At 43.9% G+C, this 15,099-nt stretch overlaps 1 protein-coding gene across 6 annotated transcripts; it reads left to right on the top strand.

The window, feature by feature from the left end:
- Positions 1-1,207: 1,207 nt before the first annotated feature.
- Positions 1,208-11,278, top strand: CNBP (CCHC-type zinc finger nucleic acid binding protein). Of its 6 annotated transcripts, none has more exons than XM_060023151.1 (5): positions 1,208-1,364; positions 8,679-8,795; positions 8,915-9,007; positions 9,160-9,358; positions 10,208-11,278. In XM_060023151.1, exons 2-5 carry the CDS (start codon positions 8,693-8,695, stop codon positions 10,323-10,325), a joined length of 513 nt encoding a protein of 170 aa, XP_059879134.1. In that variant the 5' UTR covers positions 1,208-1,364; positions 8,679-8,692; the 3' UTR covers positions 10,326-11,278. The 6 variants fall into 6 exon arrangements, with proteins under 6 accessions (XP_059879134.1, XP_059879133.1, XP_059879131.1 ...); XM_060023150.1 differs by having other exon boundaries at positions 9,157-9,358; XM_060023148.1 differs by having other exon boundaries at positions 9,154-9,358.
- The last annotated feature ends 3,821 nt before the right edge of the window (positions 11,279-15,099 follow it).

Genomic DNA, 15,099 nt, shown 5'->3' with positions numbered 1-15,099 from the left:
AATTAAGTGATTTGAATCAGGTTTAACCCTGACTCTCAGCATCTGAGCTCTTAACCACTCTGCTATACTACCTCCTCACAACATGATTTAAGAAGCCATACAGCCTTGCGACTAGGATTCAAATGAGGTGAAACCGGGGGCAAATGAATAGCTCAAGTCTACACAGCCACCTGCGGAACTAACGCTGCAAACAAGGTCTGATCACCCCAGTTTTAACATCTTAATAACAAAAGATAGGAGCGCTTACTTTCCAAGTGTAAGTCATTAAAAGAATGAAAAATACACTCCTGGCATGCATCAGCCAACATGGGCCGCAGACTAACCTCAAGAGCACGCCAAGTTTAGTATGAGACTGAAGTGATTTTAGGGCCTTTTAGGGCTCAAGAGACTGGGGACTCTTACTTTTTTTTTAATTTTATGTTTTTAATAAAGGCCATTCCCAAATGGGACACAAAATTCTGTAACTTCTGAGTTTACCACTGAATAGTTTGACTTTACTCCTCCATGACAGAATATCTATGCTATATATACAATGTCTTTTGGAGAAAATCTAAAGGCTTTTCGGGACCGTGACAGCCCAGGCCGGGTGGCCCTCCTGTCGCAGGGAACGTCACTCATCACATGCTCCTCCGGTGACAAGGGTGTTGGGACCGAGGTCGCGGGCCGTCCTTCCACCCCCGCCCGCTCCCCAGTGAGGGACTTTTATTTGAAAGGGGGTGTTATCAGTCCTGCAAGTGGGAGCTGCGAGGCCTCCGGGGCTCTGCCTGGGCCGCAGAAAAACCCAAACGAATCTCAGGCCCACGCAGCCACGGCCACCTGCGTGACTGGGCAGTCCGACTTCCCCAAACCGAGAGGCCCCGGAAGTGGGGCCGGGCTCCTGCAGGGTCCGCGGGCACACGCTTTCCGGAGCCCGCCACCGGGAGGAGTCCTCCCGGCCCCACGCGCACCACAGCCGCCTCCCTGAGACCCCATCTCGGCGCCCCTCGGCGCTGCTGCCAGAACGGTCGCTGAGCCAGGATGCCGACATCCCCGATCCAGAGAAGCCGGCTCTCGGGGCGGGAAGGCCTCACGCGGGGCACGGCGGGAAGGGCCGCGCGCTCAGGGGAAGAGCCCCGCCCGACGCGGCGCGTCGGGCGGGGCGGCCCTCCCCACAGGCGGCCCTAATTGGACGGCCGAGCCCCGCGCGCTGATTGGCTGCGTGGGCGAGGCGGAGGAGAGCCGTGCGCAGCGGCGTGTGTGGGGCCGTGTGCAGACCCGCGTGTGGCGCAGGCGAGGACCCTGAAAATAAACAGCCGCTGCCTCGCGAGCCGCCTTCTCGGCCTGCGTCCGAGTCTCCGCCGCTGCGGGCCCCTCCGACGCCGAAGGTGAGGCCGCGAGCATGCCGGGGGCCGCGGTGCGGGGGCCGCGGGCGAAGGGTCGGGAGCAGGGAGGCGGCGATGGCGGCCGCACTCCGGCCTGCGCCGCTGCTGCGTCAGGCGGGAAACGGGCCGCCACCGCCCGGCCCCGGACTGCGCCCCGCGGCCGGCCGCCCTCCCGCCCTGCCTGCTGCCCGGGACGCGGGGCCGCCGCAATCGGGCCGCCGGTCCCAGGCCGCAGCCTCGCCGCGGACGAGGCCGCGCGTCCTTGGGGCCGAGGCGGGGGCTCCGGGGTCGCGGAACGTAGGGCGGGGGTGGATTTGGCGGGAACGTGCGAGGAGGGGGCCGTGTGTGGGGGAGGGCCCTGGAGCAGCGGGGGGCACGGGGGCTGGGCCTGGCGCGGGCCATGTGCCAGGGGCTGTGTGGGCTTAGCTGGGGCCTTGGAGAAGTCCTCCGTTTAGGGTGGGGGGACACCCCGCCGGAAGGCCCGTGTGGCTTCGGGACTCGCTCTGCCTACTTCCCGATAGTTTCTCGCTTCTTGAATTTTTATCGTCATTGACATGCTAAGTTACTTGTTTTACGGTGCAGTTCGGGAAGGGGCAGATAATGCCCAATTTTCTTGAGTCAACACTAATTTAAGTTACGGAGGCTTTTGGAAAACCCCGTTATCAGAAAAAAGCATGAATTTGTCAAACTTCCAAAATCATGGCAGCAGTAGTAACCTTTGCATCATCTCTTGGACAGGTGAAACGAATACAGTTTAATCTAAAAACGAGGCGAGAAAATTAATTAGCCAACCTCCATTTGGATTTTCCAAACGTGAAAACCTATTTTAGAATGGCATAATGGCCCACATTTGGGTTTGGGTGTTGATTTTATTATGGGTAAAGCTTGTGCTTGTTGCCACATGTTAACCACATGGCCGCAGCCACAGGGCACTTCCAAAGGAAGTGACTACATCTGGTTTTAGGGGTCTTAGGAAAAGAAAACATTGCTCAGTTTTCATCTGTGACTTCAGATAGTGTGTTTCAGGCATTATTCAGAAGGATCCACAGAAAGGGTAGGGTAAAGAAGCCAAGAGTCGGGATTAGTTTTTTTTTCTTTTCAGGAGGATTAATTTACGTTCTCATCTTGTACCCCCAAATGACAAGCTTTTAAAAACAGGTTTTTCCCTTTTTCCTATTGTTTGACGCAGTTTGGGGAGAGAAACATAACCAGTTAATTTCTGCATCAGTGAATTAACCTTAATTTAAATTAAGAACTTTGTTATTCGTTTGCTCAAGCCCTATAAGTTGAGTGTAAGGTTTTGAGGTTCTAAAGAGATGGGTGAAAAGAAGTTCCTACCTCTTAGGCTTTTTTTTTCCCCTCTGCAAAGCAGTTATTTGCAAATGCTTCTTAAAAATTACTGTGATGGAGGCTTAATCAAACACCTACAAAGTGCCTCGTACATAGTTTCACGCTGTTTTTAGTTTGTTGAGCCTGATTCTTGTCTACAAGGAGCTCTCTGTACTGGAATATAAAAGGAATAATTTATTAGGTTCCCAAGGGCTGAATTAAGGACTTAAAATTTTTCCAAATCGCACCTCTTGGCAACAGTATTTGAAAAAAGCTAACAGTATATATTTATGTACTTATCTAATATGTCACAGATAAATTGGGTATGTTTTTCTCAGCAACCAAAGGTCCACATTCCTTTTCATATTGATAAGCTAGGTATTTCATACGTGCAGTCTCTTTAAAATATTTTGAGCCAAATCAGTGGAAAACTTAAGGGGCATTTATTACACTTGTATTTGAACATCTGGAACAGGCCGAATGCTATCTTTTTTAAGGTATTATAAGTGAGTTTTGTAATACAGTTTTGTGATTGGATTCTTTTTACCTTTCTTAAAACCTAATTGAAGTCTGTGGTACCTAAATGGAGGCTTAAGATGGGTACTTAAAGGCAGTAGAACCACAGTTTGACTAATTGGAATGATTGGTCTGTTGTCTAAATGCTTGACCACAAGAGAGATTTTGCTTTTTTTTTTTTTCTTCCCCTTGCAGGAGTGAGAGTTTCTTTTAAGAATTGCTGGCTTCTTTCCTCTTCCTAGCCTTCTGACAGTAAGTGGAGAGCAGAAGACTGATGCCAAGGCATCCTGGCCTGCTCTGTGGAGAACACTCTTTCTGTACTGTCTCATTTAATAGAACTCTTATTCTGGCAGTGTCAGATGCTGCTGCAGTAAGGGCATGCTGTTGAGAGGTTCACAGTAAAGTGTACACCATTTTCATGTTGTAAAAAACTGCTGGAATAATAAAATGGAGCTTGTGGCTACCAGCATTCACGTTGTGAGTGGATGGGCTGTGTTAATCAGGACAGAGTGCAGTATGGTGGTCACCTGGAGTTGCTCCATAATTGCAGATGAGGGTGTTAACTAGTGAAGTCAGGTTGCCAGTCTTTGGTCTGTGGTGACACTCCTAAGTTCTGCCTCAGGAAAAAGGTTAAAATCTAAAGTGGCTTTAAATTCATTCATGGGTGTGGATTTTTAGAAACGTATCGATTCTAGTTTTATTTTGACTTCTCTAAATTGGTGTGCTTTTCTGATAGCATTTTCATGTACAGTATCACTTAAACCTAACAAAAGCCTCTGCAGAGGACTTGGAGCCAACTGTTGAAATCCTGACTCTAGAACTTTCTGAATCGCTTCTCGGCCTTTTGGCTAAGATCAAGTGTAGAACTTTCTGTAGGGCTAGCCAAAAAGTTCTAGAAATAAGATGTTATGGGAAAACCCGAGCGAACTTTGTGGCCAACCCAGTAGTTGTATAGCTTTGGGAAGTCATTTGGTCTCAGATCCTCAGTTTCTTTATTGTAAAATGGGGACAAGAATACATGACTAGCAAGGTTGTAGGGATTACAGATAATGTGTTTATCAATCCTTGACTTACAGTAGGTATTCAGCTACTGATTAAAACCCTTCAGAGCAGGCAGAAATGGGTGTGAGTAGCATTGCTCCCAGGACTGTACTCTGTTCTACAGTATTCTGGCCAGAACGCAGGTAGTGCACAGTATAACTTGCTTCCTTCCATTCTATCTGTGGTTTATCTTTACTTCAACAGTTGGAAGTGTTTCAGTACCATGTTGGAACTCTGAACCAACTTATTAGGGTGTAAAAATGGGTGAGTGCATTCAAGGGGCAGAAGCTCCACTGTGGTCTCAGTGCAGTTTAGGTCAACGTGGATGAGTCGGGTAACCGTGAGTTTGGGGAAGGTGACTGGAGACACAGCAAATGTGAGTCGATGTGGCTGTGTTAGGAAAACAATCCAACCCGATCCTTATCAACTGCTTTATGGCACGCGCCTTGCCTGTTGCTACTTATTTTAAATGTATTTATAGAGTCATGGTCTCTTAGTCGTCGGAACGCATTGTTAGTCTTGACCGTATGCCGTTAAGTTTTAAGTAGTTTACTGGCTTTGTTCTTAGTGTCAAAAATATGGCAGAATTACATTCACGAAGACATTTGTATTACCATTTGCGTTTTGGTACCGATTCCAGGATTTAAGCCTTAAAGCCTAGACGAGTGCAGTATCTGTAAAAAAGAGGCCTCATAGCTTGGCTTACACGGCCTCACAAGTGCGTCTTTGCAAACCGTATCTTGACTGCCTTACTCCTCCTGCTGCCTGGCATGCCTTGTGCTCCTACCACATCTCTACATGTGATTTATGTCAGTGAAAATTCAATACACAGCAATCGAAATGGAAACAGATCCTGATTTCTGTTGTTGAAAATGTGAAGTCATTAGGAATTCACCCTTTTTCTTGTCTTACCTCTAATCCATTCCCCTCAGGAAGTAGATTTTATGAGATGGGAAGCTTGAGTATAAGCAGAGTTGGGCCCATTTCAAGCCTGCTGTGTAGGTTGGTTTTGTTTGTTTGTTTGTTTTGGCTGTGTCGTGCGGCTTGCAGGATGGATGCCCAGAATCCTAACCACTAGGCCACCAGGGAATTCCCTGAACTGAGTGCTCATCTATCTGTCTACAATCCAACTTAACTGGGAGAAGAGTGGAAAGGCAGGAATAAATGTGAGCAGTGTACATATATCCATACGTTTTTTAAAATTGAGCACCTGTTAAGCACAAGGCACCTGGTAGTAATCTCGTTACAGATCAGTTTTATCTTCCTCAAGACAGGAGAGGGGTCAGGTGTCTTGAGGTAACGCAGCAAGTGGTTAAGCTCGGTTAAGTGGTTAGCCCTATAGTCCCCAAGTCTTTTTATACTGTGTGAGGATACATGGGTGTAGATACAGAAATGATTTTTAGCAGCAAAAGGAAGAAAAATATGCTCTCCTACTGCCTGGCAACAGTGAAAATACGGTATTTGTTTTTTAAATTCGTATATATGTTTTGTAGCATTCCATAAAATGTTGCTGAGACTCTGGATGGCAAATTAGGGGTCCTGGCTCAGTTGCTGATTTTAGTGACCAGGAGTAAAAATTTCTCAGTTACATGTGGGGATTTTACTAGACAATCTGAAATACATACTGAATTTAGAGTGATTGTACTCAATCCTTATTGAGTATGTAGTTGAAAATACATCGTTAACTTTTTTTTTTTTTTTTTTGGGGGGCGATGCTACACGGCTTGTGAGATCTTAGTTCGAACCCGGGCCCCGGCAGTGAAAGCGCTGAGTCCTAACCACTGGACCGCCAGGGAATTCTCAGCATCACTACTTTAAATTAATGGTGCAGCACCTCTTGTGATAGCAAGAATTCAGGTGTTTTATTGTCAGTACTTTCTGGATTGGATCTGGTCTGTACCAGAAGCACAATTGGTTTCATTCAGCAAATGACTATTGGTGCCCCCCCCAAAAAAAAAACCAACAACAACAACCCAGCGGTTAAAAATACTGTTATACTGCTACTAAAAGGATAATTGTATGGGATATTATGATTCAAAGGTGAATTACTTGGTGTCTGCTCTGAAGGAATATGATAAAAAGCAAAATGGTAGTGCAGAGTGCCCTGGGTCTTACTAGGGATTAAGGATAGCTCCAGGCTGGGTGGTGTGGTCAGGTTCTTTTATAGAGTTGGCCCTGGAAGGCTGCAAAAGGTTGTGACAAGCGGGAGAGGCGGGGGCAGGGCAGGGCAGTGCTGCACACTCGCAGCCAAGAGCAGTGGGAGTCAGGGAGCCATGATAGGTTTGCAGCTTTGTCTTACCGCCTCTAATTTTCCTAAGGAATAATAGCGTGCCATTCTCTAAAGACCTTAGAACTAAGGACATTTGTATGTAAGATGAGTACCAGGATCAGTAGTGTGCCTTAAAAACATAGTGGGAATCAGTTGGGTTAATGTTACTAAAGAGCTCTCTGTCATAAAGGAGTAAATGTAGACCAGCTGATTGAGGTCGGCTTGGCCAAAGAGAGAAACAGTTCATGGAAAATCCACACTTAGCTTATCAGTTCTTGAGTAGCTAAATTTTTTAAACTAATATTTGTAGGCTAAAAGTAAACGTAAAATTTTAACTGCTGTCTTTATTCAATACACTGACAAACATCTGATGATTCATTGTAACATATTTCCTTTGTACTTTACCATTATGAAACAAGAGGTCCTTTTAAAGCAGCAGTCTAAAAGGGAGGTTGCCCGGAGCTATCATTTCTTTATCTTTGACAATGCATATTGAATATTGGGTTGTCATATTTCTAAAAGATAAGTATCTTATTGAAATAAAAAAATTATAAAATACTCAGAACTTGTCAAATTGCCTGGATTACCTTGTGAAAGGAAGTGATCGTTTGTGCAAAGAACTCCTTGGGACCAAGAGTTAATGTGCTCAAATTGGTCCCGAGTAAACAGAAGATGCAAAATGAAAATGGGGTTGAGGGGAGGATGACATACCGTAAGCTGCATTTTTCTGTGATCATTTTATGTGCCATTCGTTTTTTAATCATGAGTATTCTCTCTGGTGGAAACCAGCCCTCCACATAACGTAGAATGCCAGCACCCGTATAAGAAGGCAAATGTAATTTTGCAAGAATACGTTTTTAATCTTCGCTGACTGGTTTCATCTGACTAGAAATGTGCATTACGCATTCAGGCACTTTCCCCTACCCCCTTTTGATAATAAGTTTATATGGCAAGTGGCAAGAGTTGGTAGAAAGATTCCTCTGAAGATTTATCCTGGCTCTGATTGCAGAGAGTTGGGATAGGTAATGAGTTCTTTTCAATATTTGATGATGGAGACTTGAAACTTGAGCATAATTTTTAGTCACTAGATTTCTCTACAACGTGTTTTAAAAACTTTGTTTACCATTGTTTGACACTGGAATTAAGGGTAAAACTGTTTAGCTCTGGAAGTGTGGAAATGTAAAGGTTACATTGTTTTTAACTAGTTTGTTTTTTAAAGTCCACTTTACTGGGACTTTGTCCTGCAACATTCCATTCTGTTCTATTCCATTCCATTCTATTCTATTCTAGAAATAGCCCGTGCTTATTTTTAGGTTGTTACATAAGAAGTATAAAATGCATTTGCTTTAGTTGGAGTTTTGCTTTTATTTTGAAACAATACCCAATAAAGGAGTCTACTATGAAATTCCAAGTAACCTTGTTTTAAATGTAAAATTACAGAAAAATTTGGAAATGGGAGAATAGAAGAGGGAAAAAATGGTCCCAGTGTTACTGGCATTTTACTTTGGTGTTCCTCTTTGTCTTTTTTCTAATATTTTTAACATACCCTGCCATCTAGAGACAAAATTGCCTGCATTTCTTCTAACGTGTCTGCTCTAAATACTGAATCACCACGTAGTGCTGCAGTTTAATTAGGCACTGTGTTAGGTGCTAAGGGCGCAGAGGAGAATGTTTCTTCGTCCACTCCCAGAATCCATACTACAGCTCCACTGGGTTATTCCAATTTTATAACCAGTAAATGACTTCCAGTTGCCCACAGTAAAGTTTACTGGCTTGTAACCATGAAAATGTCCATTAAGTTGGACCTGGAATGAGGTATTACTAATTATTTCTAATAATGGATATTCATGGATACTAACCCTGTAAGTCCCGTCATCTCATTAATAATTGGATTAACATGTATGCATAATCTTAATGATTGTAAAGATCACAAGTTTTATGAAAATATGTGTTTTCAATGTGTTTTTCACTTTTAATATATCTCATAATAGATATATAATGCCTACATATATAGTTATGTGATTGTTTTTCTAACCAATATTTTGGTTAGAAAAAATATATTTTTTTTCTTCAGAATAATTATCCAGAAATACACTAAACGGGGAATAAAAGCTAAAAGTAATTTCAAGTGGTTTAATGTTGTCATTTTTAATGTTTTGAAGATCTGGCTGCAGCCATGAGCAGTAATGAATGCTTCAAGTGTGGACGATCTGGCCACTGGGCCCGGGAATGCCCCACTGGTGGGGGCCGTGGTCGTGGAATGAGAAGCCGTGGCAGAGGTGGTTTTACCTCGGATAGAGGTATTTTTGTCGAATAAAAAATTTCGAAGTACTTCAGTATTCGTAAGTATCAAGACTGGTCTAATTAGCCAAATTCTTTTTGTTTCTGCCCAAAATAGGTTTCCAGTTTGTTTCCTCATCGCTTCCAGACATCTGTTACCGCTGTGGTGAGTCTGGTCACCTTGCCAAGGATTGTGATCTGCAGGAGGATGGTAAGCATTTAACACTTCCTCTCCGTGCGAGCACGCTCTACTGCGTTGGAAGACATTTTCCACCTCTGAGGGTGTGTGCTGTGTGGTTTGACATGTAGCGGCGTCTGTAAGGTTTTATAGTCTTGGTCTGCTTCTTTTCCTTATTGTTGAAGCCTGCTATAACTGCGGCCGGGGAGGTCACATTGCCAAGGACTGCAAGGAGCCCAAGCGGGAGCGAGAGCAGTGCTGCTACAACTGCGGCAAACCCGGCCACCTGGCCCGCGACTGTGACCACGCAGACGAGCAGAAGTGCTATTCTTGCGGAGAGTTCGGACACATTCAGAAAGACTGCACCAAAGTGAAGTGCTATAGGTGAGTTGCTGGCGTGCTGCTGGCGGAGAGCTCATTGCAGGGGCTCCTGGAGAGTGAGTTGGCTGTAAATGGGAGGGCCTTGGCGGTAGTACATTCCCTGAGGTGGCTGCGACCGTAGGAGAGGTTTTCGGCCTGCGTAGCCCAACTGTCTGCCTTGGGCAGTGTCCTACCGTGATGCCTGGTGGATTATAGCAGCTGGGCGGCACGCAGCACAACTTTGGAATTTTTAATGGTCTCAAAATAAGAATGTTGGGACTTCGCTGACGGTCCAGTGGTCAGGACTCCGTGCGTGCCTCCACTTCAGGGGGCATGGGTCTGGTCCCTGGTCAGGGAACTAAGATTCCGCCTACTGTGCAGGGTGGGCCCCCCCCCACCAAAAAAAAAAGTTCTGTTATAATAATTTGGGGTTTTCAGACACTTTGTAGAAAACCGTGTAATTCATACACACAAATCTTTTGTCATGAAACCAGAAGACTCTGCCTGTCTGTGACATATAATAATATGTACACGTGAAAGTGTAAAATTTTATATAAGTTTTGATATGTATATAACAAATCTTAGGGGTTAATTTGTGTGAAAGTATAAAACATTGCCAGTGTTTTGGTTGTGGTGTTGGTTGGACTCTTATGGCAAAGGTTTTGGTTTTATGCCTTAGGCTGCACAATTGGGTAGCTTCGCTATCAAATTCCTCCTTTTTGGTCTTAGTTTAGGGGATAATAAGACTTACTGTCCTGAAAACAAAACTGTACTGGTTTATTGTTGCTTTTTGTTCTGCAGCAACTATTGCTTTAGTCCAGTTGGGCATTTTCTGAGCGCTATTATGAAGTTGTTCTACTTTCCTTTCTTTAGGTGTGGCGAGACTGGTCATGTAGCCATCAACTGCAGCAAGACGAGTGAAGTCAACTGTTACCGCTGTGGCGAGTCAGGGCACCTTGCACGGGAGTGCACGATCGAGGCCACGGCTTAATTACTGTCCTCTGTCGCCCCTCCTTTTCTGATTGAATCCTCTTCACTGGCCAAAGGTTGGCAGATAGAGGCTACTCCCAGGCCAGTGAGCTTTACTTGCCGTGTAAAAGGAGGAAAGGGGTGGAAAAAAACCGACTTCCTGCATTTAACTACAAAAAAAAGTTTATGTTTAGTTTGGTAGAGGTGTTACGTATAATGCTTTGTTAAAGAACCCCCTTTCCGCGCCACTGGTGAATAGGGATTGATGAATGGGAAGAGTTGAGTCAGACCAGTAAGCCCATTCTGGGTTTCTCGAATATGTTCCCATGTAGGAGGTAAAAACCAATCCTGGAAGTGTCCATGAGCTCTTCCATAAATAACTTTAATTTTAGCGTAATGACTGCCTTGGATTGTCTGACCTCAGTAGCTGTTAAATAACATCAAGTAACATCTGTATCAGGCCCTACATAGGACATACAGTTGACTGGGAGTAAACAAAATAAAAACCAAACATGCGTGTTAACGGCTGTGCGAGAAAACTTGGGATAAAAGCCTGAACAGGAACAACTTCCCCGCAGCGTTGATGCTGGGTAAACAGATGGCGATGGCAAAGGTGTAGAACACATTTTTTCAAAGACTAAATCTAAAACCCAGAGTAAACATCTATGCTCAGAGCTAGCGTAATTTGGAGCTATTCAGGAATTGCAGAGAAATGCATTTTCACAGAAATCAAGATGTTATTTTTGTATACTATATCACTTAGACAACTGTGTTTCATTTGCTGTAATCAGTTTTTAAAAGTCAGATGGAAAAAGCAACTGAAGTCCTAGAAAATAGAAATGTAATTTTAAACTATCCAATAAAGCTGGAGGAGGAAGGGGAGTTTGACTAAAGTTCTTTCTGTTTGTTTCAGATTTTCATTAATGTATATAGTGCAAAATGCCATATTAAACAGGGGAATGTGGAGGACTGAAAGCTCACAGTTTGGACTTTTCTTTTTGTACTAAGTCATGTCTTCAGTAATGAAAAATAGCTGTTACAAGGAAGCACAGGCTTCAGATACTTTGGGGTCAGTTGTTTTGCAGGGATATAGAAAATTTAATTCGCTCTAATCCATTCATTATAATGATGGCCTTTAGCTCTGTGTTCATTCTGAACAGTTCTAATACCATTGCTGTTTTAGCATTTCATATTTTTCCTGGGCTTTACGGGGATCTGAAATGTTGGATTCCTTCTTTTTTTCCTAGGGTCTGAGCTAGAGTTGAGATGGACCTTCGAAGTTACCTGGTTTAATAAACTCACTTTATAGGTGAGTTACTAGAAGCTTAACTTGCTTGAAGGGTGCCTAGAGCCGGGAACTTGAAGTAAGCTTCCTACCCTATGCCCTCTATACTTTTTTGTCATCCCCCCACCCCACCCCACCCCAAACTACATACAGTTAGTGGCACATGCTTCCCCAGGTTAGTTCATTTGTTCCTCCTTCACACCGCCATGTGATTTCACCTTGGATGTATCGTGCATTTTTCACCCTCCATGTAAAGTCTGGTCAGTTTGTGTTGGTGTATCACTGCAGTGTTAAGATTTGGTGTTTCAGCTGTGCTGTGCTAATTCCAGCTTGGTCAAATTAATAGTCCAGAGTAGGCAAGAAAATGAAATCACGACATGGGTTCATTTCCTTTTGAGTACAGGCTTACTTTCTGTTTGAATTTTTTTTAGTTTCTAGCACAAGCATGAGACAGCGTAAGGGAAGCCCTGTTTTCAAAGACATCACTGTTACATGTAATTAAATTCAGGGTTGGGGGCCAGTGCACATGAGGTTATTTTCCCCCAATGTTTCCAACCTCAAGTGGGAAACATAAAACAGCAAACGAGATATTTAAAACTGCTTTGTTCCAATGTAGCACGCTACGTTTGTAGTACCTAGCAGTTGCCTTTTGTTCGAGACCCTTTGATGCGCATAATTAAGGACCTATTTGAAACAGACCACAAAGTGTGCTTTCATAAGGTAGCATTTCTTTGCATTGACCTTGATGACTGAACAAGTCCAGTGAGAAAATGTATTTTACAGGGATATTGAGCTAATTGCTAGGAGCCAATGAGCACTTTGTGTAGGCTTTTAAGTGCTGTCAGACTTGGTTTTAAGGCTACTTTGTGGTTTTTTTAATGCTTCTTTAGATATCTTTTTAACTCTTTATTTTTTGGCTGCATTGGGTCTTGGTTGCTGCGTGCGGGCTTTTCTCTAGTTCTGGCGAGAAGCGGGGTCTGCTGTTCGTTGCGGTGCGTGTGGTTCTCATTGCAGTGGCTTCTCTTGTTGAGCACGGGTTCTAGGCCTGTGGGCTTCAGTAGTTGCAGCAGACAGGTTCAGTCATTGGGGCACACAGGCCCTAGAGTGCACAGGCTTCAGTAGTTGTGGCGAGCGGGCTTAGTTGCTCCACGGCATGTGGGATCTTCCCGGACCAGGGCTCGAACCCGTGTCCCATGCATTGGCAGGCAGATTCTTAACCACTGTGCCACCAGGGAAGTCCTTAAGGCTACTTTTTAAAAACAGTTTTCAGATAGTAACATTGCCTTGATACATGAATGGTTTTGTCAAAAGTGAGGCTTGTTTGGAGGTAGCATCTTTCATCTGTTAGCGTTTGCCTCCCTTTTGCGTAGTTGTAGAATAGCTATTTCTCCTCAACTTCTTGAAGCTTCTTGATCAGGGACTTCAGTGAGTGGACCAGGAGGAGCTCTTGCCTACAAGCCTGTTTTGAAGGGTTTTGTAAGTAGTATTTAGAATAACCAGTACAGCGAACACTTACGTGTCCCCACCCCTAGATTTAACAGCAAACAGTTATCCAGAGGTGTTTGTGAGTAAGTAGTAGGTGTGACTGTTTTGGCATGCATCTTGTGGGAACTAGGATGTCCTCAGCATCACGATACCACTGTCATGCTTAAGAAATTTGACATTATTTCCCTAGTATCATCTGATCCCTAATACAACTGTTGAGATAGCCCCAGTTGTATCAAAAAAGCCTTGCATAGCCAGTTTTCCCAAACCAGGATCCAGTCAGGGTTTGTAAGTTGCATTTGGTTGGTACGTTTCCTCAGTCTCTCCTAACAGTTACCAACTTTTCCCGCCTCATAAGCTTGATTTTTTTTTTTTTTTTGAAACTGGCACAATTTTCTTGAGTGTCCTATGTTTACTAATTGATTTTCTTTGGTGTCATTTCACTGGTTTATATCCCCTTTATTTCCTGGTCTACAGGCTTGATGATTAGGGTCAGCTTGAACTTGTGTTGGCGAGAATGTCTTCAAAGTGTGTAATGTTGTATTACATCAGTTTTACTCTTGATACAGAACTTGATCATTTAAGGCAGCCTCTTTTTTTTTTGCTTTGTAGTGGTGTGCATTTCTCTTGAATAGGAATATCTTGGTCTTCATTATCCATTCACTTGATGATTTTAGCATTTATTGTCCCCCGTGCAGATATTGATTTGAGTTCATAAACTTGTTACGCAGTTGGGAGAAATGGAGAATTCGTTCCCTGGTTCAGCAAAACCGGGTGGTACTGAGTGATACAGTGCCCTTCATGGTTTTGAGGTTCCCGGTAAATACTGGATATTACCCATTAAGGAAAAGTTGATTTTCTTAATAGAAATAGTCAAATTTCTGTTGAGGTTGTAGGGAAAAGAGTGCCCTGAAGGATTTTGTCTGGGAAGATTGTGGCTGTTGAGCTTCAGTTATTTTGATTATTTTATATGTTAAATTATTCATGGAATAGTCTGTCCTTAGCATGTAGCAGTTCCAGGGTCAGGAGGTCAGGTTCCTGGCTTCTAATCATGGCAGTGAGACATTGTCCCCCAGGAGATCAAGTCCACCTAGCTGCAGGTGGCTAGCTCATTTAATTCTCTATTCCATCTAATTTAGATACACATAGCAAAGAAAGCCACACTGTTAATAGTTTTTAGGTGTGACGAACCACAGAGCCTGCATCTTACTGCTTATCTAGCAAAACAAGTTTTAGAAATGCTAATTTTACTGGTCGGTGCATTCTTGCTTTGACACTTTAAAAGCAACTGAGAAGGGCTTCCGTGGTGGCGCAGTGGTTGAGAGTTTGCCTGCCGATGCAGGGGACACGGGTTCGTGCCCCGGTCCGGGAAGATCCCACATGCCGCGGAGCGGCTAGGCCCGTGAGCCATGGCCACTGAGCCTGCGCGTCCGGAGCCTGTGCTCCGCAACGGAAGAGGCCACAACAGTGAGAGGCCCGCATACCACAAAAAAAAGAAAAAGCAACTGAGAAGATTCTTCCCTTTCCCTGCCGTAGATAAGTCAGGAATTCCAGTCCTCCCCGCAGAACCTGTATGCTGTGTTGCAGTGAAAGGCCACAGTGATGGAATGAAGTTAGTGACTTGGTAACATCCCCTGTGCATAGTGTTTTGTGTTTTCAGGAGTCCAGTGCAGAACAAAAAACTGCACGTTTACCTTTGATTAGTAGCACAGGGCTTTGGGGTGGTTTACTCTTCCAGAAAACATTCAGAATATGCTGTCTGTTACAAGTACATTTGTAACCTTGTCTACTCTAAGTGTTGGAAGCAAAATCTTGAGAATTTTGGGCTGTCAAAGAAGTTTTCAGCACATATTTGTCTTTTATCATCTGTCTCTTATTCCCTGTTTTGGGATGTGTTTGCCTTAATATGAATTAGTACTGGTTGCAACAGTCTTAAGTTAAACTTCATAATTTTTAAAAAATTTTTGTTTATCTTTCTATTTACTTATTTATGGTTGCATTGGGTTTTCTTTGCTGCACGTGGGCT

This window comes from Delphinus delphis, chromosome 10 (genome assembly GCF_949987515.2).
Source record: "Delphinus delphis chromosome 10, mDelDel1.2, whole genome shotgun sequence".
NCBI lineage: Eukaryota > Metazoa > Chordata > Mammalia > Artiodactyla > Delphinidae > Delphinus > Delphinus delphis.
This window is presented reverse-complemented; position numbering and strand designations above follow the sequence as displayed.

Bases quoted from the DNA above. Each gene is read 5' to 3' on its own strand.
- CNBP (XM_060023145.1), top strand. From the start codon at position 8,693: ATGAGCAGTAATGAATGCTTCAAGTGTGGACGATCTGGCCACTGGGCC. The intron at 9,008-9,153 runs GTAAGCATTTAA...TTTTCCTTATTG, and splicing joins TTGTGATCTGCAGGAGGATG to TTGAAGCCTGCTATAACTGC. The intron at 9,359-10,207 runs GTGAGTTGCTGG...TCCTTTCTTTAG, and splicing joins ACCAAAGTGAAGTGCTATAG to GTGTGGCGAGACTGGTCATG.